Here is a 27,397-nt window from a genome sequence, read left to right as displayed (position 1 = left end):
AACAAACCATAAGAGACTCTTAACCCTAGGAAACAAACAGGTTGCTGGAGGGGGTGTGTGTGGGGAGATGGGAAAACTGGGTCATGGGCATTAAGGAGGTCACGTGATGGAATGAGCACTGGGTGTTTTATGCAACTGACAATCACTAAACTCTACCTCTGAAACTAATGATATGCTATATGCTAATGAATTAATTTTAAATAAAATAATATATTTTTAAGGGTTTTACTTATTCATGAGAGACACACAGAGAGAGGCAGAGACCAGGCAGGGGAAGAAGCAGGCTCCCTGCAAGGAGCATGATATGGGACTCCATCCCGGGTCTCCAGGACCACGCCCTGGGCCAAAGGCAGATGCTCCGTTACTGAGCCACCAGGCATCCCAATAAAATAATTTTTAAAAAATAAATTTTGCTTACAGTTTTGTGGGTCAAGGTTTGAGGAAGGGGCTGAGTCTGATGCAGTGGGAGTCTCATGCTACTGCATCAGATGGCAGCTGAGACTGGTCACCTGGAGGCTGGCCTGGGCTGGCCATCCCTGATGGCTCCCTCATGTACCAGAGCTCAGTGAGGGGTTTGGCCTCAGCACCTCCCCATGGCACACCCCAGCCTGGGTTCCCGGGGTACTTGGGCTGCTCCATAGCATCTCAGGCTTCCTCCTGTTGCTTATGCAATAACCACTAAGTTTGGCCCAGACTCAGGAGGCAGGACCATACCCCAGCACCACTTGCAGAAGCACCCAAGCAAAGATTCGCTGACATGCTTTAAAACCACCATCGGTGTGAACAAGGAGCAGCAAGGAGGCTCTGGGGGAGACTGGAGTGGATGGGGAAGTCAGAGAGGCAGACAGGGAGTGCTCTGGGCCACATGTGGGTTATTCTAAACAGTCTGCAGCTGTGTTGCTAACAGAGTGGAAGTGCTAGAAGGACATAGGGGACCAGGGGAGAGGCTGGTGCTATCTCTGGGAGAGAGGCTGGGCGGGGACCAGGGCAGGGTGGGCACAGGGACCAGGATATGTTTTCTTTTTTCTTTTTTTTTTAAGATTTTATTTATTTATTCATGAGAGACACACACACACACACACACACACAGAGGCAGAGACACAGGCAGAGGGAGAAGCAGGCTCCACGCAGGGAGCCTGACGCGGGACTCGATCCCGGGACCCCAGGATCACGCCCTGGGCTGAGGGTGGTGCTAAACCACTGAGCCACCCAGGGATCCCCCCAGGATATGTTTTCAAGTTAGAGCGGTCGGGGTCAGGGTGGTTCAGGGGAAGGTGCCTGGGGTGGCGGAGTAGATGGAGGACAAGGAGGGGAAGCTGGGACCAGGCTGATGGTTCAAGAGACAGAAGTCCTGCCTGGCTCAGGAAGGCTAGCTGGACACGTGGGTGACACTGTGGAGATTGAGGCCAGTGTGGCCTGGACAGGGGATGCCAGGCAGCCAGGGCTGGGCTATGTGGTGCTGGTCACCAGGTGATGCTAGGAGGAGAGGCTGGCTGGGACAGAAGCCACCACGGGGGACATCCAGGAGGGAAAGTAAGGCAGGCACTTGATGGCTGGAGAGAGGCCACTTCAAGCATCAGGAGCCCAAGGGCTGAGGGCCAGGGAGGCACACACTGAGCGAAACTGGGTTTGGCTTGCAGTGCCTGCCTGTCTTTCATTATATCTTATTAATTTAAATATTTTATTTCCTGGGTTTGTGGAGCAAAATTCAAAAACATCAATTTTTTTAATTGAGGTGAAATTTACATACCATAAAATCAATCATCTTAAAGTGTACGATTCAGGTCACTCGGGTGGCTCAGTCAGTTAAGCAACTGCCTTGGGCTCAGGTTATGATCTCAGGGTCCTGGGATCGAGTCCTGCATCAGGCTCCCTGCTCAGCAGGGAGTCTGCTTCTCCCTCTCCCTTTGTCTCTCTCTCTACTTGTGCTCTCTGGCACTTTATATCTGTCTCTCTCTCTAATATCCTATCAGATGTTTATTCTGTAACAGGCCCTAAGACTGTTACGTGTTCTCATTTACTCTGCGGATGCATCCCATGAGGTAGGTGTGATTATAACTTCCATTTTACAGATGAGGAAGTCAAAGCCCGGAAAGGTTAGGTGACTTATCCCAGGACCCACAGCTAGTGAGTGGTAGAGCCAGTCTGGCATATGTATCATCTGTGACCTCCTTGTTCTTTCACATAGCTTGTATGATTTTTTTAAATGAAATTATTTTGCAATTCTTGTAGATTCATATTATAAGAAACAACAGAGAGATCCCATGTGCCCCATCCTCCCATTGGTAACATCTTGCAAAACTACAGTGAAATATCACAACTAGGACATGGACTTTGATAAAAATCCACCCACCTTGTTCAGTACAACGTTTAAAACCATTTTTTAATTGATTGTAAATGTTTCAAAATGAGATTTCACAAAAACTGATTTCTGACTTACCTAGAAACTTCAGGGGATGAAATCTCCCTAGAGGCAAACCTGATGGGAGGTCTGTGCATAGCTGGTTTGTTGAGGAGCTGGAGTTCAGGGGGTGGGGAATGAGATGGGAAAGGAAAGCAGCCAGCCTGGGCATCATAGCCCCTGGGGGCAACCCACCTGGTCCTGCTGGACCCTCTGGAGACAGTAGAACATTCTCCAGAAATATGGCCTGCCTCCCTCCTCCATGCCGCTGAGGGGCAAATACCCAGCATCTTCCCTCTGCCGCTGGCCCCTGGCCGAGGGCCGAGGGCCAAGGGCCGCTCCCCGGAGAAGGTGGTGACAGAACCAGTCAGTTCCCCAGCCCTGGGACAGAGAGGTCCTGGTGGTGGCCACTGGCAGCCAAGGCTACTTGCAGTGCAGGCCCTGTGGTTGGGGAGAGGGTAATGTCTTTCATTCCCAGGACCTAGAATAGCACCTGACTAGGAAGTGCTCAAATATGCTTGAAAGATCAAGTGAATGGAAAGCAAACCCGAGCATGTTTCTTGCTTGCTCATCCTTTTGGAGGCAGCCTCCCTGCTGGTGAGGAGTGGAGACCCGCTGGACCCCAATAATAGCACCCTCCCTCTGCCAGGGAGACTGCGGGCGTGGCCGGGAGGGTATGTGGAGCCAGAGCTCTGGGTTCAGAGGGCTCAGGTCCTAGCACCACCAAGGACCAGCTGTGTGGCCTTAGTTCCCACCACCTCTCTCCACCTCAGCTTCCCCATCCGTAGAATAGGACAGTGAACTCCACATGGTGGAGGAGGGGCCAGAGTGGACTGGCTCAGTGACGTGCTCAGAAGCAAGCCAGAGCACTCAGGTGTTTGTTGTTCTTTCCCCCTTGCCTTACGCTTACACAACCCGTTTGTGCCTCTTGCAGCCTGAGTGGTTAATTACCACCCACTTGTGTAGATTGGGACGCAGCCCAAGGCCACAGGGTTGGTCAGAAGCTGAGCTGGGTTAACACCCAGACATGTTGTTTTCCCATGACCACCAGGATTCTATTGCGGTCCCCTCCCCGCTGTGTGAGTGCCTCCTGGGCCTCAGTTTCCCCGTCCATAGCACAGGACTGATTAGGAGCACTTTCTTGCAAAGCTCTTAATGAAATTGAGGACGAGAGCCATTTCCAAGTGGGCTCTTCACGGAGAGCTTTGGGAAGGTGATGAAGCAGTATGGACCTCTTTGGGAGTCGAGGAAGGCACACCTGCTGCTACGTGGGCTGCTGCCACGCCCCCCACACGGTGGCAGGAGGAGGGGATAAGGAGCATTGCCTGCTTTCTGCACAGATCCTACGTTCTGTGCCAGCCTCAGTGTCCCACAGCTCCCCACCAGGATGAAAACCCAACATCACGGGCCAGCTCTAAGACTGCCAAAGCAAAGCCCAACATCAGAGCCCCACAGCGGCCCAAAGCTGTGACCTAGAAAACACAGCCCCTTAAGGCCAACACGCCGCGAACAGGACAGACAGACCAGTGCGTAGCCGTGTCCCCTACACGAGCCTGGCCTCTCAGAAGGCTGCCCGTGGCTCAGGTCAACACTGCAGGCTGCCAGGAGGGGTCAATGACCCAACGGCCTTCCCCTGGCTCCTTCTGCGGACCTGGGCCCAATGAGGGGCTGGGGAGGTGGCTCCGAGCCGAGGCCCCTGCCCAGCTGGACCGTGACCTCCCAGTCTCTGCCTGGCCTCCTCGCAGAGCTGGCCTCCGCCTCAGTCTGCGCCAGCATGTCCAGCCTCCAGGCACTGTGCTCCGGCCTGCCCCTTCGGCCCCTTCCGGAGAACCGGGGACGCTGGGCCGGGGTGCCCCATGCGCCCGTCAGGACCCCCAGCCTCAGCCCCGCCGAGGAGCAGGTAAGCCATCAGCCCATGCCCGCTGGGCCTTTTGCCCTCTGGGTGCTCTCTGGGTGCGTCCAGGTGGGCATTTCCTGTTCCTGGGTCTCTAGGGAGCTGCAGCTTCTCAGCTCAGCCTCCCACCCCTGCCGCCGGGAGCCCCGAGGGGTGTCGGTGGGACAGAGGGATCCAAGTATTCCGCACCCCTTCCACCCACTTCCTCATTGCCCCCCAACTGCCATCCTTGGGTATAAGATCAGGGTACCCACCCACCACTGGGGACCTGAGGCCCAAGGTCAGAGGAGTAAAGCCTGGGTGAACAGCCCCGCCCAGGCACAGCCCCGCAGGGCCCCCTTCTGCCGCAGACGCTCCGCGACTTGAAGGTCTGCAACGTAGTAGGTGAGCTCCTGCTCCGCCTGCGCCCCTCCCCCAGACCTTGCAGGGAGCCCCCGGGGGCGCTGGTGGCGGTGAGGGGGCGGCGGCAGCCGGGTGGCCCCCAGAGCCCCGCGGAGACGGCCCGGGGCTGGGGCTGGGGACGCTTGGGCCAGCGCCCCAGGCAGGTGCGACCGTCGGGGCCTGGTCTCCCCGTCAGCTGGGTGGGGGCCCGATACGCGAAGTAGGGGGCACGTTGACATCAACAGGACTCTTTATCTTCGCTCAAAATAGTCGAGAATTTCAGGAACAGTGCGTTGGGGGAGGAGAAATCTAAGCACAAACTTTAGAAAAGGAACCGCACAACCCCAGATACAGACCGCGGCCCTTCAACTCCGCGGAGGAGGTGGGGCGGGGGCGGGCTTGGGGCAGAGATGGGGAAGAGGGGGCGGGGGAAGAGATGCGGGGGCGGGGCGAGGGCGGGGGGGAGGGAGGACGGGACGGGGCGGGGGCTAGGGGAAGGGAGGACGGGGCGGGGCGCAGGGCGGAGGGAAGCGAGGGCGGGGTGGGGCACGTGAGGGGTGTTGCTGGGGGGCAGGGCCGGGCGGGGGCGGAGGTGAGGGATGTTCCTGGGGGCGGGGCTCGGGAAGGGGCTGGACAGAGCCGGCAAGGGAGCGGTGGGGGAGGGCGCTGGGGGGAGTGCTGGGTGGTGCTGGGGGCGGAGCTCTGAAGGCCTGGCTCCGCCCCCTCCTGGGGGGTGCGCTCATCTGGCCCAGGTCCCTAAGCCAAAACGAGTAGTCATTAAAGCTTCCTTTCTCTGGGTCACCTCCCTGCTGGGCGCCAAGGCCTCGACCTTTGACCAGTGAGGGCCTGGAGGGCTCTGACAGCTGCCCATCTCAGGTGACTCTTCTAGGGCTGTGTGCTGGGCAGAGGGCACCCGAGAGCAGAGGAGCTGGACCCCCTCAGCTTGGCCCTGGGTATGTCGCCATGGAGTGGGGCTATTTCAGGTCTGGGAGTTTGGGCTGTGGACACCTGCTGGGATGCCAGGGTCAGCCAGCCTTCAGCTGGCACCTATGAAACAGTAAGAAAGATGTATGTTGACCTCTGCCCTGACGCCCCCCTTCCTGCTAATATTTGGCATTTGACCTCAGTTCCTGGCACAAAGCTCCTAAATTCTTTGGAATTTCCTGGGTGATAGGAGCCTCTTTTGTTGTAAGGAAGCCACTGTGGGTAGGCTCCTAGATGGGGGCCCCGTCACTGAAAAGACCATTCCTTGATTAGGAACTTGGGCCTTTAGGCCCGCCCCCTATTCTCTAGAGAGGGGAGAGCAGCAGGAAATGGAGTTAATAATCCATCATGCTATGTGTCGAAGCCTCCATTAAAAAAATCCCTTAACTACCCTTAAGAGTTCAGAGAGCTGGGTTGCCGAACACATTGAGGTGCTGGGACAGGTGTGGTACCCTTAAGGGCATGGAGCTTCCATGCCCTTTCCCTATATCTTACCTTGTGGACTTCTTCATCTGGTGATTCATCAGTATCCTCTCTCAGATGCTTTATTATATAATAAACCAGTAGGCGTGTTTCTTTGCATTCTTCGAGCTAGTCTAGCAAATTACAGAACCTAGAGAGGGAGATCATGGGAGTCCCAACATGTGGCTGGTTGGTCAGAGTACAGGTGGAAGCCTGGGATGTGTGTCTGGTGTCCGAAGTGGGAGGGGTAGTCTTTGGGACTGAGCCCTTAACCTCAGTGTGTTAGCTCTGGGTGTGAGGACTCCTGGTGGATGGTGTCAGAACTGAATTGAATCTCAGGCCACCCAGCTGGTGTGGAGAACTGGTTACATGGTGAAACCCCTCAAACCAGTCACAGAAGCATTTTTAAATTAAAAAAAAAAATTAAATGTGTCTCTTTGATTTTTGATGTAAACTTTCCAGGCGATTTTAGAAGATAAGGAAGTCAAGTATTCAAGTAAAAGTTCCCACTTCTCCTATGTCACCATGGCCATTTGGGGGGATATCCTTCTGCACACACTTTATGGATGTACAAAATGTGTGTGTGTCCTTCTTAAGAATATAAATAGATACATTCTATAAGCATCAGGTCTTTTTTAGATGTTCATTGTTGGTGAGTTTAGAATTATCTCATTCGTGTTAACTGGTGTGCAGTGTTTCATTATTTGGCTGTGCTTCACTCTGTGTTCTTCTTTAAGTAGATTTCTCTGTTTAAATATAGAGTATGGTCTGGCTATAATTTTAGTCAGTGTATTCTCAGCACAAACACAGGACAACTTCGATAGCGCAGAAGGAAATTTTCATCTTATAACAGAAGCCGTTGCTCTACCAGAGAGGTCTTCAGCACCCCCTGGCGCCATATGCAATTACTCTTAGTGACCTTTTCTCCATATCCTGTGCCACCCGCAGCGGCTGTTCTGGACATCAGATACTAGACCTGAAGACCTCCCAGCTGTGTCCGTGTCCCCATCATTAACAACATACTATCTTGAGCTTCTTTTTTTAAATGATTTTATTAATCTATTTGTTAGAGACAGAGAAAGAGGCAGAGACACAGGCAGAGGGGGAAGCAGGCTTCCCATAGGGAGTCCAGTGTGGAACTCGATCTTTGAATTCGGGGATCACACCCTGAGCCAAAGACAGACGCTCAACCGCTGAGCCACCCAGGCATCCGTATCTTGAGCTTCTTGAGAGAGGGGCTCTGTTGGGTTCATTCCTTGGTTTTCAGTGATAGCGGTATTTGTTTGTTGAATGAATAGGCAAGAGTATATGCTAAGTGTCCCAACCAAATCCTACAAAAGATTAATGGGCAGGAGAAATCTAGGAGAGCTCATTGGAGAAGATGGTCTTGGCAACACAGGCAAGGTTCTTAGACTGAGAAATCCAAGAAGGAAGTCCATTTGAAGACAAAGGGGACAGTGAACGCGGAGAGATGGGCCTGTCCAAAATAGAGGTGGAGGAGGCCCTATGTAGGTTCAAGCTGGCTGTAAAGCTTGGAGAGTCAGGCCCAGCCCAATTACAGAGGACTTTGAAAGCCAAGAGAAGTGTGGACTTTATATGATGAGTAATGGAGAGCCCCTGAGGGTTTCTGAGCAGGGGCATGACTGGCTGCTTAACAATACTCCCCACAGAGTATAAAGGTTTCTAGAGATTTCCTAGAAGGGCAGGGTGGGCAAGAGGCTCAATCAGATGAAAGAATTGGCAGCATGGAGGGCCATGAGTGTGGCGAATGATCATTTTGGTGGCTGGCACTCCCAGGACACATATATGTGCCAGACCCTGTCCTGAATGTGGCAATTCAGTTAGTCTCCAAGACAGCCCTATGACGTGTGTGCTGCTATTGTGCTCATGTTCCAGAGGAGGAGACTGAAGATGGGGCAGGTGAAGCGTGCACATGCCACATAGCCACCCCTCTGGGATAGACTGAGACATGAAGAGCTGGAGCACTGTAGAGGCCCCTCTGTGGAGGCCGCCACGCCCCCAGCTAGGAAGAGCTTGAGCCACAGTTGGAAACCAGGAGGTCTGGCTCCAGGTCGAGTCAGAGCTGGCCTAACGAAGCCTGAGCAAGAGTGGGTGTGACACTTGAGGTGATCCAAACGAGGCCACACCAGGTGGATCATAGCTATCATTTTTGACAGAAAGAGTGATAGTCGGGCAGCCTGGGTAGCTCAGCGGTTTAGTGCCACCTTGGCCCCAGAGCCTGATCCTGGAGTCCAGGCTCGAGTCCCGTGTTGGGCTTCCTGCATGGAGCCTGCTTCTCCCTCTGCCTGTGTCTCTACCTCTCTCTCTCTCTCTCTGTGTATCTCTCATGAATAAATTAATAAAATCTTCAAAAACAAAAAACAAAAAAAGGAGTGATAGTCAAAAACTTTCAGGTGGCTGATTTTGCCCCACCAGCACACTGCCAGGTTAGAGTGGAAGTAAGGCCTAATCTGAATTCTCTCCCCCTCTCCCTCCCCGACCCCCCCTCTCACACACACACCCTATTCTGTGAGCTAAACAAAGTCATAAGCTGGCATCATCTTAAGGGGCTCAGCCACCATGTGGGCAAGATTTGCTTATGGCAGAAGTAACACCGCTCCTGAGACAGGGTTCTATCGCTGTCTGTTATTTTCCTAGGACTGCTGTAATAAATCTCCACAAACAGAATGGCTTTAAAATAGCACAAATGTATTCTCTTACAATTGCAAGTGTCGGAAATCTGGAATGGGTTTCCTTGGGCCACAAGCAAGAAACATTAATGTGTAGGCAAGAATACTGGATTCATTTTTCTTCTTTTGCTCTCCGATTGAGTCTCATGATTCCTATTTTTCGTAGCACAAATATTATATATGAGATTGTCCTGGTTTATGTGTATGTGTCCCAAAAGTTCATAATATATTTTCAGTAGTATTAAATATGTTTTGAAATATCAAGTTAAAAAAATATATGCAGCAGAGCTGCACTCCTTCTGGAGGCTCTGGGGGTAAGGGTGGATCTCTTTCCTTGCCTCTTCTATCTTCTAGAGGCTGCCTGCAGGCCTCATCCTGTCTTCCATCCTCAAAGCCAGCTGCACGGCCAAATTCAAATCTCTCTTTCTGACTCAGACCCTCCTGCTTCGCTCTTACAAGGGCTCTGATGAATATATAAGGCTGACCTGAGTAATGCAGGATAATCTCCCTTCCCCAAATCCTTAACTTAATCACATCTGCAAAAATCACATCTCTTTTCTCTTGTCATTTAACATATTCACAAGTACCAGGGAATAGAATGCAGACATCTTTGGGGCCCCACCACACCATCAGGGACCCGGAATTCTCCAACCTGATGGCTGAACCTGGGACATTTTATGAATTAATCCTCTGGCCCTAATACAGGCCACTGAGCTTGTTAGATTTTCAGGTGGGAAAATTAAGGCCAGGTGGGAGTGGGGCTTGTCTAGAATATTCTTTCCAATTTAAGGATCTTGAATACACCTGATTTCACCAATAAGCACCCACTTATAACATGCATTATATGATTAATGGGCCATAATTTCACCAATGATAACCCACCTGTGACATTCTATATGCTGCATAGCAGACCCTGTGGTGTAGATTGAGATTTGGAGAGCTGAAGTGCTTGTGGTTGCATCCTGAGATTGGTATGCCAGCTGACCACCCAGGGGGATGCCAAGGAGTGTGCCTGCTGGCTCTCCCTGTGGGTGCTGTGGCATTTAAAAATAAACCAAAGACCTCTAAACAAGGAAGCTACTACAAAGCCAGGGTTGGGGAGGAAGCAAGAAACCCTTAGGTTCTGCATCAGGGTCTTTAAAAAGAACAGGTGAGTTAGAGGCACTGTGTGCTGGTCAGTGTGCATGTTCTCACCTAATCCAACTACACAGTTGTACTCTGCCACCAAGGGATGAAGAGACTGAGGTTAGGGTGACCAGCCCAAGTTCACATAGTAGATGGCAGGGCCAGGGGCAGCTCAGCTCTGGCTGCTGGTCCATGTTTCTCGGGGGGCTGCCAACCTTGTCCCTCCACCCAACCTTTCCTTGCTGAACCTCCTCTGCTGAGGTTCCCAGGGTCCGTGGGGGCACCTATCCAACCAACCCCCTACAGGCCTGTCTTAGGTGTGTGGCAGGACCCTGGACAGACACAACCTGTCTGAGCACCACTGTCTCATCTTGATGCTGAGAACTGCTCCCAGTCAGAGACTTGGAATATTGAATCCAGGCCAGCAAAGAGAGCTGCTGCTTTGTAACTTGTTTCACTGAAGAAATATTTGCTGCTTGTCTATTAGGTAACTCTAGGTTTAGTGGGTAAAGTTATTGAAGAAAAATATAATAGAATACTGTTGCTGAACTAAGTAAAAACATGAAATTGTAGATAAAAAGATATAGTTTATCCTGGAAAGAAAAAAATGAAAACTTGATATAGCATAGACTAAGTGGATATCAGGGAGAAAGAAAAATTCATGGTCATAAAATGGAAATCTCATACAAGGGGGAAATATGGCACCAGAGGTCTCGTGCTGCCTTTAGGACTCAGGAATTTACCAGAATCCCCTTTATGTGTAGCACATGTGCATTCTTCCTGCAGAACAGGCTGAATTGGGAATAGCCTTTAAAGACTGTCTGTTATTTTCCTAGGCCATTTTGAAGAATGGTCGTGTCATTTCTATCAACTGACACGTTTTTTAAAAAGATTGCATTTATTTATTCATGAGACACAGAGAGAGAGTCAGAGACACAGGCAGAGGGAGAAGCAGGTTCCACGCAGGGAGCCCGATGCGGAACTCGATCTCAGGACCCAAGGTCACACCATGAACTGAGACGCTCAACCACTGAGCCACCCAAGCGCCCCTATCAACTGACACATTTCAAAATTCAAATGTCAAAATTTGACAATTTTACAGAGTCCAGGACTTCAGTAGGATTGAGTTGAACCCCAGTAGTGAAGCCGGCCCTGCTCATTGCCACCTCTGAGCGGTTTGTGAAATCTGCTTAGGGAGTTGCAATCAGTATTTATTAGAAAATGAAATAAAAGAAGCTAGAGCAAGATAGAATATATTAGGAGCTGTGTAGTAAGGTCAAGTCTTGTGTAGATTGTGTGTGTTTGTGTGTGTTATATTGCTTTTGAAACTTCTTTCGCTGCTCCATTTTGCTGGGCATACTCTTCTGAGAAACCGTACACCAGCAAGAAGACAACAATCTTTGTGTTGAGGTTAACACGCATAGAAAGCAGCCGACGCGACACCATGTGTGCACAGATGTGAATGTCACAGGCACACAGGGAGAGGGGGACAAACCCCAACCTTGAAGGGGAACCACTGTCCTGACTCCTAAGTCGTGGCTTGGCCACACTAGTCTTGGCTGGCCTATCCAGAGTTATGCTGTATGTCCCTTGAATGTGGGCTGCTTTCACTCAACAGCAGGTAGGGAGCCGCATGTCTCTGTGGATGGTTTAGCTTCACTGCTGTCCTGTAGCAGTTCCCAAAACGGGGTTCCCCAGGGCAGCAGCAGTAGCAGCAGCAGCACTGGGAACCGGTCAGGGATGCAGGTCAGAGGCTGCACCAGACCCTCGGGGGGATTCCAGTGTCTGCTGGAGTTGGAGAACCTTCGGCTGCAACATATTCCTGGCCTCTGTTCTTGAGGGAGAAACTATTTCTCATCAGTTTTTTTTCCAAGGGACAAGGGATGATGCATGTTTGTTTCACATGAAAACTAATGCCCTGAGCTGGGGTTTTCTTTATGGCCTCTCTCACCATCGGCTGCCTCCTGAATCTGCCCCACATCCCCAAGGGACACCCTTGTCACTCATCCACGCAGTGTTAGACCTCAGGGTGCACACCGCCTCCTCCTAGCCCTCTGCCCCAGGCACCGATGCTCCTGGCCGGGCACCCAGCACCATCCCCCTGGGAGCACTTCCGCCCCTGCCTGAATGCTGGAGCACCCAGTCCCGGGCTGTGGCACTTCTCCCATCACCTTCTGCCTCCCAGTGTCCAAAGCCCACCTGCTTCCCTCAATCATCGCACCACCTCTCTGCTCAGCAGATCTGCACCAAATGATGAAGAGAATAAAGTCACCATTCCCAGTTCCTTATTTACCCACTCCAAAAACCATTTGTTCCTCAGGGTCAGGTGGTTGAATAAATGGCCTCAACATCCACCCGGACACCAGGTTGTCACCTTGGTCCTGCCTCCAGGTTCTAGTCCAGGCAGGGCGCTATGAAGGGGTCCACCAGGGCTCTGGTCCTCCTTGAGCTTAGCGAGACAGATTGTAAGCAGTAAAACAAACAACCTGTAGAGCATCCAACAGTGAAAACTTTGGGAAGGAGACAGACAGGGAGGCAAGCCACTGCGGAGGGGGCATCTGGACTGAGACCTGAGTGAAGGAAGAGACCCTCTAAGAAAATGCAGGGGGGCAGAGAGGATTTAGGCAGAGGGAAGGGTAAGTGCCCAGGCCCTGCAGCAGGACTAGGACCTTCAGGGATGTCTGGAGGAGTGATGAGATGGCCTAGGAATTGGGCTGACTGAGAAGCCCTGAGAAGGTTTCTTCTTTCTCTTGGCCTGCTGCCCCTGCTCCAGGCTCTGCCCCAAGCCTGCCTGGATCCAGCAGGATCTCACTTCCAGAGCTTCAGGTGTGCAGTTGTGCAGTGTCTAAGGCTGGTTGCCAAGCTGGGTGCTGGTGGAGGGTTGCTTCTCTACACTTGCACGAGGTGACTGTGGGCTCCCAGCAGATCTGCTTTCCCCACCCTTGCATCTGCATCTCCCCCTAGAGCTGCAAGCCTCAGGGCAGGCCCTCTCAGGTCCTTGACTGGGATAAACAAAGGGATGGACTAGAGGTCTGCCCACATGAAGGAGGGAGGGCAAACAGGGAATGCTTCTTGTAGGAGATGACATTGTAGATGGACTTGGAGGGAGAACTAGGTCGTCTCTGGGTGGGGCCATAGGTTTCTGAATGGAGAGAGGCGCATCTGAGGAGGGAATGAGGAAGGCCCCTTAGGGAAGCCTCACAATGCTTGGCCTGGAGATCCTTGGCCCCTCATCCTCCTCCTCCCCCAGCTGGCACTGAGGAACGCCCTGCGCTACTTCCCCCCGGATGTCCATGAACTACTGGCCCCTGAGTTTGCCCAGGAGCTGCGACTATACGGGCATATCTACATGTACCGGTTCTGCCCCGATGTGAAAATGAGGTCAGTGCTGGTGGGTGCAGCTTGGGGGGCCCACCCAGCAGGGGCCACGCTGGAGGTCAGTGACACCCAGACTGCCCACACCTGGAGGCCCACGGCTCTGGCTTGCTGAGTGGGCAGCCCTCACGCAGAGGGGGTAGTGGCTGTGATGTCACCCGAGGGGGTCTGTGACCTAGAGCTGCCTGCGGTCCCAGCCTGGCCGGAAGATGAGGGAATCCTGTTCGGACAGGTGTCTGGCCTTACCGTCCGGGGGAGCTGATTCTGAGCAATTCCAGGGCCAAATTATATACAAAATCGCCTCCTGAGCTTCCTGTCTTGCCCTGCGGGAAGATGAGGAGAGCCTGACGGGACAGCTCCATCAGGGCCTTCAAACAGCTTAGGTTCCCGCTCAGGGGTCTCAGGCTGAACAGTATGTGGTGCTGGAGGCCCTGTCAAACCGTGGATGGCTGGGCCTCACCCCACATCATGGATTCCGCAGCCTGGGTGGTGCAGGCAGGAGGGTGTGCCTTTCTCATAGCTCCTGGGCCCCGCTGCCCCCATCTAGGGGGCACACCCAAGCACAGTTGTTCTTGAATGTGCCCAAGGCCCACACCTGTCTGGAACCACCCCAGAGAAGGTCATCTCCCCATAAAGTAGGAACTGTGTCCCCTTGTTCCTATCAGGGCCTGTTGGCCTGGGCTCTGCTCTAGAATTGACAACCAGCAGTGCTGGTGGCATGAAAGGAGAGATGGATGAATAAACTCCACCTGGAGTAGAGGCTTCTGGAAAGCAGATGCCCACTTTGCTTCAAAGTCCATTTTCTCCCAGTTGGACCTGCCAAGTGGGGAGGAAGGGTGGCCCAGGTGGGTAGGGACCTAATTCCCCATCCCTGAAAGGGCAGGGGTACAAAGCACAACATGAGCACCAGAGTGGGTTGGCCTCGCTGGTTTGGAACCCCTTCTGCTGGCAACACCAGGTGACTTCGGCAGGATGCCAGGTCTTGCTGTCCACACCTGCTTGGGTGTGGCCTGAACATTAGCAGGCAGGGAGCTTGGTGCCCTCCTGTCGTCACACCTGGTGGCTGGTCTCCCCTTGCAGGGCCTACCCAATCGAGCAGTACCCCTGCCAGACAAGAGCCGCTGCAGCCATCATGCACATGATTATGAACAACCTGGATCCTGCCGTGGCCCAGGTAACACCTGGGGGACCCTGAGGCCTGGGAGCCAGCCCTGCCCAATAGAAATGTAACTCAAGACATGTGTGTAATGCTTTTAAGCTTTTTTTTTTTATTTTTTTATTTGTTTATTTATTTGAGAGAGAGACAGAGAAGACAGTGCATAAGCAGGGGCAGTGGCAGAGGGAGGGGGAGAAGCAGACGCCTCACTGAGCAGGGAGCCCAAAGTGGGACTTGATCCCTGGACCCTGGGGTCATGACCTGAGCCGAAGGCAGACGTTTAACAGACTGAGCCATCCAGGTACCCCTGCTTTTAAGCTTTTTCTTTAGAAATAATGATAGATTCATAGGGTTGTAAAGATATAATGCAGAGGGGAACACAGAGCCTGCGCCCAGCTTCCCCCAGTGGCTATATCTTCTGTAACTGCAGCACAGCATCAATGCCAGGGTATCACCACTGATATAATGGACACACGTGCCATTCTAAATTTTTTAAAAGCTACATGAAAAAGTAAAAAACTAAACAGGTTTACTATTGTATTTTGCTTATCCCAATGTATCAGAAATATTACCATTTGAACAAGTAATATAAAAATTCTTGGGATCTTTTACAACCTCTTTTCCTACTAAGTCTTTGAAGCCAGGGCGTATTTTACATTCAGAGCATGTCAGATGAGCTATGGTTCAAGTGCTCAATGGCCACACATGGATGACGCAAGTCTGGCCACATGTGCACAGGGTGTCCTTGGGAGCCGATCTGTACATCAGATACCCATAGTTGAGAAAGGATAGCCTTTGCAGGGGTGAGTCTCCAATTATTAAACTTGAGGGCAATATGGTCCTAGAATTTGAATATTCTACCTCGAGGTGTGAGCTTCCTCAGCCCTGGGCTTGGCCTCAGAAACTGGTCACAGACAGATGCTTCACACTGACCCCAGGCTGAGTTCTCAGGGGGATCCCAGATCAAGTTCTGACCCTCACATCACACTGAGCTCTTACCCAGTCACAGGTGGGCCTGCCTCGCCCTTTCTGCCTTCTCCCCCTGCCCTTACCACTCCTTCAAGGGCATCAGCCACTTGGCCCTATTAAGCGCAGCACAGAGGTGGGGGCCCTCCCTTCCTAGGCACCCATCTCAGATAACACCATGTCTTCTCCAGTTTCCGCAGGAGCTCGTGACCTATGGAGGAAATGGGCAGGTGTTCAGCAACTGGGCTCAGGTACGCTACCCTGTATGGCCTCCCCCCCCCCCCACCCCCGACCCCACCACATCTTTTGGCCTGGGAGGAGCTTACAGCCCAGGGCTCAGGACTCAGGTCTCAGCCTCCCTGCTGCCTGAGATGCCAACACTGGAGATATGGTGTATACTGAAGGTCCTAAGGTCATGAGTGGCATGATCGAAGGCACTAGGAGCCACTGGAGAGTAACAAAGGCCGGGAGGGATGGGGCACTGGCAGGACTGCTGGCACTGTGGGAGCTCTCTGGGCCTGGGTGGTGAGATGAGGCTCGGCGTGGGGCGCCCCCTTACAGAGCCCTCCACTCTTTGCTCTTCCCTGCAGTTCTGGCTTGTGATGTCCTACTTGTCGCAGATGACAGAGGAGCAGACCCTGGTCATGTATAGTGGACACCCACTGGGCCTCTTCCCGAGCAGCCCCGGGGCCCCCAGGCTGGTCATCACCAATGGGATGGTGGGTCCTGGGGACAGCCAGGCATAGTGCCTGCCCGGGGGCTGTGGGAGAGCCAGGTGCCCCCAACACCTGCCCCCACACTGTTTCCTTTGTGCAGCCCCCAGCCCTTGGCTCCCATCCTTCTTTTCCAGGTGATTCCCAACTACTCCTCCAGAGCCGAGTATGAGAAGCTCTTTGCCATGGGAGTTACAATGTAAGTCCTATTTCACTATTTGGGTTTACATCACTCTTTCCCACCCTGTGTGCTATATTATAAAACAATGTAACAATATTAAAAACAATTTGAAACACATTCACAGTGGCAACGCCAAAGCACAAGTTTAAGTTTCCATATTCCCTAGGAGTTCTTAGGGATGTGCATATTGGGATTCGTATACACTTGTAAGCAAGTGAACAATTGGATCCTGCTTTTTGCCAACGTGTTGTTATGTTATGAACAATTTCAAGTCGACAAAACATTGAAAGAATTAACAGTGCACACTGAGATGCTGTGTTTAACACACTACCAAACTCTTTGTCCCATGTCTATCTATCTGTCCCTCTATCCATCCATCTATCCAACTTGATTTTTTGATGCATCTCAAAGTAAGCTGTACACAAGGTGGCCTGGAATTCAATATTTGTTTATGGGGTTTTTTCCTTCTGAAGCGCAATTTACACAAAATGCACACGTCCTAGTGCACCATTCGGAGTCTGACAAATGTGTGCACCTTGCCACCCAAAGCCCCAGGTATGAGCACAACCATTTCATTTGTCATAAAATTGATGCATGCTCTAAACTGTGAACTTTTCCCTCAAACACTATAAAAAGAGCTACAGCGGGAAGGAACTCCCTCTCACACCCTATACTCCCCAATTCAGTGTCTGTGTCTTTCCAAACGTTTCTTTAAAAATTTTTTTATTTATTTATTTGAGAGAGACAGAGAACAGGGGGAGGGGCAGAGGGAGAGGGAGAAGCAGACCCCACACTGAGCACAACACAGGGCTCCATCCCACGACCCTGAGATCATGACCTGAGCTGAAGGCAGACGCTCAACCACTGAGCCACCAGGGGCCCCCTTCCTTAGTTTCTAAAAGACAGAATTGGCAGGAGCTTCTAGGCATTTCCTGAGTTTAGTAGTCAGTTCTGCCTTCAGGGGGCCACAGGATCTCGCCAGTGACCCCGTGGGATCAGGTCGTACTGGGAGCCAATTAGCCAGCCCTCAGGCTAACAGTTGCTAGTATACTCGTCATAACAGTCACTGCCACATGTTCTGAAATTTATAGATACCTTCACATTTGCTATTCCGCACAAGCCTCTGAACCAGGCACCTTCTAAGCCCATTTTGTGGAGAGAGAAACTGAGGCTCGGAAACCCAATTATTTTTCTGGCTGGTCATAAGTAGTTAGTGTTACTATTATTTACTTTGAAGCCCGACGACCTCCTCTGTTCCAGTGGGAGCAGCGAAGGGGTCAGAGGGGCAGGATGTACGTCCTGGATCCACTGCCTCCTGAGGGTGACGCTGGGCAAGTTGGTGTGCTTCTGTTTTGTGGGTTCAGGATGGAAGTTCAAAGAGACTAGAACTGCGGAGTCAGACCTCATCTGGCACACTTGAGGGCTGACCAGGTGCTGTGGGCAATTGGCTATGTGTGGGTGCAAGTCGCCACCGAAGTGGGAACAGGTTTGCTGTGTACGGAATCTGAGACCCTCTAACTACAGCAAAGCCTTTCCACTGTCAGGCCGACAGATGCAAAGCTGTATCAGGGAGGATGTGGGAAAAGAGGCACAGACTGTGGGTGGGTCGGGTCCGTACAGCAAGGCGGGGGGGCCAGGAGGCCTCCGTCTAGGTACTGGGGTTGACATTCCAAGTGCGGTAAACGTGATCCCACAATTTTACCTCCCAGAGTTACTTTGGGAGCTGTGTGCAGTGGATGACTGTAGCACAAATGACCAAATCAGAGGATTTAAAATCAGTTCCCAGCTCTGCCGCGAACCCCTGTATGGCCTTGGAACTTGGATCCTATCTGTAAAGAGGAGATTTGACAGCTCCTGCCTCAGAGAGTGGCATGAGGATTCAGGAAACACAAGAGGGGACACCCTTTTCCATGTGGCACAAAGGGAGCCCTGGAGCGCACTGCTGGAGGCTCCCACTAGTGAGCACCACTGGGGTGGAGGTTAGCGGGCCCAGGCAGCTTGGGGGTGGTTATGATGGTTTCACCCGTCTCCCTGGGTGGATATTTATTATAGTAGCATGATTTTTTATGTTGTTGAATAGTCGTGCAGCCTTCCGAGGTAAGGATAATGCCTCCCCCTTTTTTGGAAGAAGATGAAGAATTTCCACGTGATCTGGCACCTTTTCCAAATCATGGGATGGACTGGGCATTCTGACACAAATCTGCAAGAATCAGGATCCACCGTTGATCCAGGAGAGAGGAGGGCCTGGGGGGACTTGCTGGGAGACAGGAATCTGAGAGAAGAGAGATGGGGAGTCATCAGGGAAGAGTAAGACTCAGGCAACAGAAAAATGACCCTTCCCCCATCACATTGCCAAAAAATTAAAGTGTTTGATAATTATCAAGTGAGTGGATGTTCATGCATTGCTGGTGACAGTCACTTTGGAATTTGAGAGTATCTATTACTATTTTCAATGTTTGCATCAGATGACCCAGCACCATCCCTTCCTCGTTTCTTCCCTGGGCCTGGGGAGACGGATAGGGGGCAGCTCTCTGTGGAGTTGTTCATGTCGTGCCATTGGAGGGGAACATTCTGTGGCTTCTGACGTGTACTGTGGAGCATGACTAGGAATGAGCAGGATCTGCATGTGCTTTGTGGAAAGGACCCGCACAGCCAGTGTGCCCCGCCGCCCATCACGATGAGGCTGCTGATGTAAATTACACTAATACGGGCGATAACAGTAACCTCGCGTGCAAACTGTGCTCTCAATGCTGGGCACCAAAGTCGGCCTCAGTGTGGCACAGCGCACAACCTGACGTGTGCGGCTCACTGGATTCTGATACATGTGTGTGCTGTGCCAGCCACTCTCTGAAGACACCACCGCTGTGACCTCTAGCTCTGGGCCCACCTTCCAGCAGGTGGACCGCCCAGTGGAAGGCCACTGAATGTCGTGCAAATGAAATCCCACAGAACGTACTCTTTCACATCTGGCTTCCTCACTGAGTCACTTGACACACTGGAAGACTTTGTCTTTTTCTTTGCCATGTAGCATTTCTTCATATTCATACATTGCACTTCGTTTCTGTGTCCTCCAAGATGGGCATTCTGGCTGTTTCAGGGTTTGGCCCCTGCAAATAAAGTTGTGGTGACTGATGGTGTGCATGTCTTTATGTGGCCATAGGCATGGAAAGTAGAAGTGCTGGGTCACGCTCATCCTTTCTCGATATGGCCAAATAGTCCCCAAAGTTGATTGTACCAATTACATTACAGCTTTGATAAAACAAAACCTGTTTATAAAAGATCCAGGAGGCCAGAGGGGACCAGATTTGGGAGGGGGGTGGCTGTGGCTTTATCTAGGCTTACTTTTTTTTTTTTTTAAGGAAAATGTATTAATGCATTTTGGGGTAATTAAAAAGGAATTTTAAAGCATGTATAGTGGAAGCTGTGCCTGGTGCTGGGCTCACCCCTGGGCTTGCCTTCTCTGTGGTCAGGTACGGCCAGATGACAGCAGGCAGCTACTGCTACATTGGTCCCCAGGGAATCGTCCATGGCACAGTGGTGAGAAACAGGGCCATGCCTGGCTGCTGGGGGCGTGGGAGGCTGGTGTGCAGGAGTGGAAGGAAACACCTGCTTCTTCTCCTGGCAGCTCACCTTGTTGAATGCCGGCAGACGGTACCTGGGTGTCAAGGATCTCACTGGGAAGGTCTTCGTCACCTCTGGGCTGGGCGGAATGAGTGGTGCTCAGGCCAAAGCCGCGGTCATCGTGGGGTGCATCGGTGTGATAGCAGAGGTGAGCCAGCAGGCCCTCCACCCCTGCCCACATGCCTCCGCCCTCAATCTAGAGCCACTCCCACTCATGGCATCTCGTCCCTCGCCATCCCAAAGCCTCCCAGATGGATTCCCAATGTGGTGCATGTGCGCTGTCTTCAAAGTGGCCATCACCTTCCATGGTCAATATCTGCATATGCTCTCCATGAACCTGACCTTCTTCTTCTTTTGTTTTTTAAATATTCTATTTATTTATTCATGAGAGACACACACACAGAGAGAGAGAGGAAGAGACACGGGTAGAGGGAGAAGCAGGGTCCCTGAGGGAAGACTGATGCAGGACTCAATCCTGGGTCTCCAGGATCACACCCTGAGCCAAAGGCAGACGCTCAACCACTGAGCCACCCAGGTGTCCCTGAACCTGACCTTCTGTGGGCACTGCTTCCCTTTATCCCACCGAGTCCATGGAGTACAGCTGGGGGATAATAAATATGGATAAATGAACATGGACTTCCCCAACTCAGACGGGTCACTGTCAGATGGGGGAAGCAGACAGCAGTAGAAGTGTGTGCAGGAGGCTTTTGCTCAATGGTTCTCATGGCTTTCTTTGGGAATGCCAAGGAAAGGAAGGCAGGCAGGAAGAGGAGGCGAGGAGCTTTCAGACAAGCCTGGGTTGGGATGGAGGGTACCTTCTCATGGGAGGTGTATCACCTGCTTTCAGGGGGACAGGGGATGGCCCAAGTGTCCTTGCATAGGTGTCTCTTAAAGTAATTTGTATTTAAAATAATCAATATGCCATAGTGGCACATTTTGGTGGGTCTGCCCTTGGCCCCTACATGGAAAATAAGTTATAGCAACTAATGTGAGCTTTCACGGAGCACATCCTCTGGAACCTGCAGGAAAACAGCCCGTTTTCAGAAAGCCTTGACTTCCCCTTGCCCCATCCTCAACCCTCATCCTTATCTACTTTCCCCTGTATCTTCAAAAAGTGTTTGCCACAAAGAGAACCCTCAGCAACTATTTGTAATAAAATTCCCAAATAGTAAATAAGCAATCGAGAGAGAGAAAGAGAGAGAGAGAGAGAGGAGAGAGAGGAGTCTTGGTGATACACACTTTGTGATTTACACTTAGGTGATACTAAGCCTATTTCACACATTCTTGTACTGCTTAGGAACCCACTTGGAGGGATGCCTGGGTGGCTCAGTGGTTGAGCGTCTGCCTTCAGCCCAGGGCTGGATCCCAGGGTCCTGGGATCGAGTCCCACGTCGGGCTCCCTGCAGGAAGCATGTGTCTCCCTCTGCCTGTGTCTCTGCCTCTCTGTGTGTCTCTCATGAATAAATCAATAAAATCTTTAAAAAAAGGAGTCCCCTTGGCTGCATGTAATGGAAACTCAAACTACAGCAGCTTCCACAAATCGGGTTTTATTTTTCTCACACAGCCAACAAGCAGTGCTGGCATTGGTTCAGCAGCTCAGTGATGTCAGGGCCAGCATCTGTAGATTGTCTTGGGTTTCCCTCACGGAAACAAAATGGTGTCCCAGCCATCCCATCTCCATTTAAGGCAGGAACAAGGGAGAAGGGAAGTGCCACCTATGACCGACTCTCTTTCAGCAGGAAAATAACAACATAAGAAACCCCTTCTGTTACCCCATTGGTCAGTATTGGATAAAATGGAAGTTGTTGTCCAAAAGGGAGGCTGGAGACAGTGGAAAGAGTAGCTGTGGTTTGCTTGGACTGGGGCTGCACACAATGTCACCCCCAAAATTCGCGTTCTGTGGGTAAGGATGACAGGAGGGGGAACAGATACTGGAAAGCAGCTCACAGCGTCTGCTCTGACACTGCGTTATGAAAGTGGGTGACTACATGGGAGATGGCTTCTTCCTAGTGGAGGCTGACCCACCCGGTAAGGGCGGCCCCGTGTCTCATGGTCCCAGGTGGATAAAGCCGCCCTCATGAAACGCCACGAGCAAGGATGGCTGATGGAAGTAACGGACAGCTTGGACCACTGCATTGAGAGACTCAGGTATGGCGCAGGTAAAGTGGGGAGACCACAAACAGGGGCCTGGAGGCTGGGCTGACTTATGTGGGCCTGTGAACCGCCTGACACTTGGCCATAGGTGGTATCTCCCTGAGTGACCCCGCAAGGGACGTGCAGTACCAACATCGCAGGACCCAAAGTGGGGCTTGAACCACAACCCCAAGATCAAGAGTTTCAGGCTCTACTGACCGAACCAGCCAGGCGCCCCTTCTAATTCTGTTAGGGTTTCTCGCTGGTGTGCAGGAAGCCCCGGAGTTCCCACACCTGGTTCCCTGGTGTGCAGGAGGCCCCGGAGTCCCCACACTTGCTGCTAAATGGTTTTCTGGATATTCAGCCACAGTTTTGCAAAGATGGTGCCCTGTATTTCTCACTGTTGTGGCCTCAGCCCAGAGCCTGGTACATAGTAGGTGCTCACCTAATCTGTCGGTGAGGGGGAGGTGAACCTTTGAAAGATGGAATTGTTCCTCAGGGAGGCTCTGGGCTGGGGATAAGCTGATGTTCCTCCCCATTCACGCTCTGGTTGTCGCGGTGCGGGGGGTGGAGACTGGCAACATTTTCCTCTGGTTTGATGTCTTCCAGAGGTATTTTAGTGGGAATGGGGGCAGGACTGCTCTGGGGGCTGCTGATCCAATGCTGCTTTGTTTGTTTGTTTGTTTGTTTGTTTGTTTGTTTTAGAGAGGGGAGGGTGCAGGCATGTGCAGACACACACACACACACACACACACACACACACACACACACACGACAGGGGACAGGGTCAGGAGGCACAGAGGGAGACCAAATCCTAGGCAGACTCCGCGCTGAGCACAGAGCCCACATCAGGGCTCAATCTCATGACCCTGAGATCACGACCCAAGCCAAAATCAAGAGTCGGGCCCCTTAACCGACTGAACCCCCAGGTGCCCTGTAACCATCTTTGGCGATGTCTACAACTTTAGGGTCACCTTGCAGGAGTTCCAGAAGGATCCCAATCAGAGCACTAACAGCAACAGCACAGACTCTGTGCATCCCCCTGAGAAGGCTTGTCACTATTGTCATCTCGGTTTTCTCCTCTGGGGCATTCTGCTCTGCTGTTCTCCTTACAGTTCTGGGTCCTCAAAGGACATGCCTCAGGGGTCCCTAAACATCAGGCCCAATGCTGACCCACAGAGCTTTCGGTGACCTCCAGGGTCTCCTGCATTCTTGCCAGCTTGGTGTTGGTGGGGGTGGATAGCTGTGGGCAGGTGCGACGGGCCATCTGCTCTGCTCTGTGCCCTTCTAGAGAAGCAAGAAAAAGGAAGGAGGTGCTCAGCCTTGGTTACCATGGCAATGTGGTGGATCTTTGGTAAGTGTGGGATGGGAGTTGGCAGCCTTGGGGACATTGGGTGAACCTCCCCCTCCAGACAAGTTACCCGTGGTGGCCATGTGCTCCCTGGACACAAAGCTGCCAATGTGCTGTGCGTAATGCTCCACTCCCGGATCCTGGCCTGAGCTCACAGCAGCCTTCCTGCAGATGTTCTCTTGAGAGAGGAGGGCAATCCCCTGCTGGCTGGTCCATGAACTCAGGCCCTACAGGTCCCTACCCCTTCTCCAGGCCAGTGCCGCCCTGCATCAGTCACCCCTCATCTTTCCCAGGGAGCGCCTAGTCCATGAATTGGCCACCACGGGGGAGCTCTTGGTGAACCTTGGATCAGACCAGACATCCTGCCACAACCCATTCAATGGTGGTTACTACCCTGTGCAGCTGGGCTTCACAGAGGCCCAGAGCCTCATGGCCTCCGACCCTGCTGCATTCAAACACCTAGTCCAGGAAAGGTGATGAGGTCCCAGGGCTACTCTGGGTGTGAGGAGGTGGGGTGGGCACACAGCGGGCAGGAGCTTTAGGGACTGGGCGGCTCTGACCTCTGCCGGGTTCTCCAGGCCCAACTGTGTAGCCTTACTCTCCCCTGTCTGATGGGATGGAAAGCTGGCTGAGCTCCATGGGGTGTGGTTGGGGGGTGACAGTGGTGAGCACAGGGGGCCTGCTCTCAGAACCTCACGGGTGGGCAGCGCTGATCACTGACTGCCGGCCTCTTGCAGCCTGAGGAGGCAAGTCTCAGCCATCAACAGACTGGCCAAGGAGAACTTCTTCTTTTGGGACTACGGCAATGCCTTCCTCTTGGAAGCCCAAAGAGCAGGTGAGACACGACAAAGGTGTGGTAACAGGGTGCCGGCCTCCCCAGGCTGGGATGGGCCAAAACCCTGGCACTGGGCATGCTCCCTTCTTGCCAGCAAGAGTGCCCTGGCAGGTGCCAGGGGAACATGGGAGCCAGAGCATGCAGGATCCACTGTGCCCCTGCCCAGGCCCACTGAAAGCTGGTCCTGCCAGGTCCTTGGCCTCTGGGCCTCAGCTGTGCCGTTTGCCATCAGAACATCAGGTGCCACAAAGAGAGTTGGTATGATGCCTGAATAGAAGCTTCAGCTGGAAAGAAAAATATAGTTTAACTTTTCTGTGAAGGAAACTTTTCTTTTTTTAAATCTAAATTCCACTAATTAACATATAGGGTATTATTAGTTTCAGAGGTAGAGGTCAGTGATTCATCAGTCTTCTGTAAAGCCAGGGTTCATTACATCGAGTGCCCTCCTTAATGTCTGAAGGAAACTTTTCTGTGAAACAGGTAGCTCATGCTAGAGGGTAAAGTTCAAAACGTACAAAACACACAGTGGGAAGTCGCCCTCCCAGCCCTGACCCTGGCACCAGGTCCCCCCTGGAGTTGGAAGGTTCTGGTGTGCCAGTTGGAGCACAGGTGGGCCAGGCATCTGGGGGTAATGTGGATATGGATACGTCCCCACAGGGCCCCACACCAAGGGCAGTGCTCACTGACTCCCTTCTCTTTTTTTAATTGGAGTTGATTTGCCAACATATAGCATGTCATCCAGTGCTCATCCCTTCTTTTATGTGAAAACAAACAGCCCTAGTGAGGCTTCCCTATCAAAACAGAGCACTTCCATAGTCTTTCCCTGGCCTCTGTTGAAACTGCCGTCTCAAGAGGGGCATGAGTCCCCGCCTCGGGTGGGGTTGCCAGCCCTCAGACCCTCAGGCTGATTCTGTGCTGCGGGTGCTCTGACCACAGGAGCTGACGTGGAGAAGAAAGGCACCAACAAGACAGGATTCCGCTACCCCTCCTACGTGCAGCACATCATGGGGTAAGTGACGTGGTGCTGGGCACTCGAGCTGGGGGAGTCCTTGATAGGGAGCCACGGGAGGGAACCAGGGAGACCAGGCTGGGGTGGAGGCCTCAGGGTCAAGCCAAGAAGTTTGGGCTGAAGCAACACAGGGTGAGGGGATGGGAGGCCTCACAATGCTCCTGGAAGTTTGCCAGCCCATCTGTGTACCTGATGGGACCAGGGAGAGAGGCAGGGGGCATGGGGAAGAGCAAGTCAGCTGTGTCCTTGGTTCACCTCAGGTGAGGAGGTGGAGGCTCAGGGGGCTACCGGGCAAGGGGTCCCTCCCCCCGCACCGGGGGCTGGTGAAGGCAGGACCTGAGGCCACCCAGGAGCATCATTTCACCCAAGGCAAACCTGGCCAAGTCCCCACATTGTCTGTTTCTCCCAACTACTTTGTTTTAGTTCACAGACTTTCAGGTTGTCTGTGTGACAGCACTAAAAGAGAAAGTGTGCCTGTGTCCCTGCCCCCTGTTCCCACGGAAAGAGGGGGTGTAGATCTAAAAGGGAGGACGAGGACCAGAGGGAAGGGGAAACACTGAGGGGAGGGAGGGGGCTGTGGGGGAGGGGAGGAGGGGGAGGAGAGGAGAAGGAAGGGAGAGGGTGCTGGGGGGAGGGGAGGAGAAGGAAGGGGAGGGTGCTGGGGAGGGAGAGGAGGAGGAGAGGGAGGGGCTGTGGGGGAGAGGAGAAGGAGGGAGGGGCTTCCGGGGGGGGGTGTGAGAACTGGGTGGTGGCCTCTGCACCTGCTGTCCAGGTGGCGGCTCAGGGGCCACAGCCGGGACTCTGGATCCGACACTCTGTTCACTGTTGGTGCCCACAGGCCAGGTGCCCCCGCGCCCCCGCGCCCCCCGCAGCATACGACCTACAGGTTCTGGAGCATCTGTAGGCCTCCCCCCTCAGTTCGGGGTGACCCAGGCCCAGCCAGTGGGTGCGGCAGGCTAGGAGACCCGAGGCATGCGTCACTTTGTCCTTGCAGGGACATATTCTCCCTGGGATTTGGGCCTTTCCGCTGGGTCTGCACATCAGGGGACCCCCAGGACCTGGCAGTGACAGACCAGCTGGCCGCGTCTGTGCTGGAGGGGGTGGTCGCCGATGGAGGTGAGGCCGCGGGACAGAGGGGGGCCGGTCTCAGGGCCTGGGTCAGAGCTCCTGCAGTGGCTGGGGCTTCTCCGTTGAGGCAGCTGGGCTCTGCTTCCCACAGGAGACCTGCACCCCGTGGTTCACCTCCCGCCCTTCCTGGGGGACATGACCTGCCAGTTATCTCTGCCTTTGTCATGGAGCCGAGGCAGCAAGAACCGCTGTCCTAGCTCCGACTCCCACTTCTCCGAAGCTTTTCCGGGTCCCGGGCACTTTGTCTCCACATCGCTGTGCAGGTCCTTCGGCCTTGGCTGCTGGTTTTCAGTCCCCACGGGCTGTTCCCCATCTGCCCACATCCAGGCTAGGTGGCCTGGAGGGTCCTGTTCCCCGGATTGAGGGCTGGAAATCCAGGGGAAGGGGAGCCGGTACCTGTGTGGGAGGAGCCAGGCAGGGTGCACCTGCTGGTAGCCGCGGGGCATATGCTCTCAGGGCTGCGGATTTCCAGCGAGGCTCCGAGGAGCAGCAGCAGAGTTTCCCCCAGGCAGGTAATCCCAAGAGCATAGACCCTCGTAAAAGATCGGAAAGTAATGACGCAGTGATGACTTATGAACATCGCCTTCATTTTTAATTTAAAAATTTAAAAAGTGTGAGTTTGTTTAACTGAAATTTTAATGATGTGTGTGTCAATGACTATGTCACACACTTCCTGAAGATTCAGGGCTGCTCTGGTGAGCTGGGGGGAGCAGCTCCAGAGCAACACAGCTACCACCTGACTCTGCGCGCCCTCCACACTTCAGCCAACTGGCCTGTCTTACTGGGATAGGCCAAGCTTCTTTCTGCCTCAGGGCTTTTGCTCTGAACACTGTTCCCGCAGATCTTTGTGTAGCTACTTCCTTCTTAGCATTTAGGATGTAGCTTGATCATTACCTCTGCAGGGAGGCCTTTGGTCCCCCTGACCTACCACCCTAGTGACTCCTTCACTACACTTTGAATTCCTTCATGGCCCATTGAAGTCTCTGTTCCAG

The 27,397-nt window shown here is 52.8% G+C and overlaps 1 protein-coding gene across 2 annotated transcripts in view; it reads left to right on the top strand.

The window, feature by feature from the left end:
• The first annotated feature begins 3,959 nt into the window (after positions 1 to 3,959).
• The window catches only part of UROC1 (urocanate hydratase 1), a 40,601-nt gene continuing 17,163 nt past the window's right edge, over positions 3,960 to 27,397 (top strand). Inside the window, exons 1-14 of one of the 2 annotated variants that reach the window (XM_038565441.1) lie at positions 3,960 to 4,301; positions 13,188 to 13,318; positions 14,393 to 14,486; positions 15,626 to 15,685; positions 16,025 to 16,153; positions 16,285 to 16,346; positions 19,799 to 19,865; positions 19,954 to 20,097; positions 22,009 to 22,097; positions 23,374 to 23,436; positions 23,727 to 23,906; positions 24,171 to 24,268; positions 25,205 to 25,277; positions 26,272 to 26,393. In XM_038565441.1, the coding sequence (XP_038421369.1) occupies positions 4,062 to 4,301; positions 13,188 to 13,318; positions 14,393 to 14,486; positions 15,626 to 15,685; positions 16,025 to 16,153; positions 16,285 to 16,346; positions 19,799 to 19,865; positions 19,954 to 20,097; positions 22,009 to 22,097; positions 23,374 to 23,436; positions 23,727 to 23,906; positions 24,171 to 24,268; positions 25,205 to 25,277; positions 26,272 to 26,393 (1,552 nt within the window). In that variant the 5' untranslated portion in view covers positions 3,960 to 4,061. Of the gene's footprint in view, positions 4,302 to 5,494; positions 5,630 to 13,187; positions 13,319 to 14,392; positions 14,487 to 15,625; positions 15,686 to 16,024; positions 16,154 to 16,284; positions 16,347 to 19,798; positions 19,866 to 19,953; positions 20,098 to 22,008; positions 22,098 to 23,373; positions 23,437 to 23,726; positions 23,907 to 24,170; positions 24,269 to 25,204; positions 25,278 to 26,271; positions 26,394 to 27,397 lie in introns of those variants that run through there. The other variant, XM_038565442.1, reaches the window with a different exon arrangement.

This window comes from Canis lupus, chromosome 20 (assembly GCF_011100685.1).
Source record: "Canis lupus familiaris isolate Mischka breed German Shepherd chromosome 20, alternate assembly UU_Cfam_GSD_1.0, whole genome shotgun sequence".
NCBI lineage: Eukaryota > Metazoa > Chordata > Mammalia > Carnivora > Canidae > Canis > Canis lupus.
Note: the sequence above shows the minus strand (reverse complement) of the source record. Positions and strands in the feature narration are given on the sequence as shown.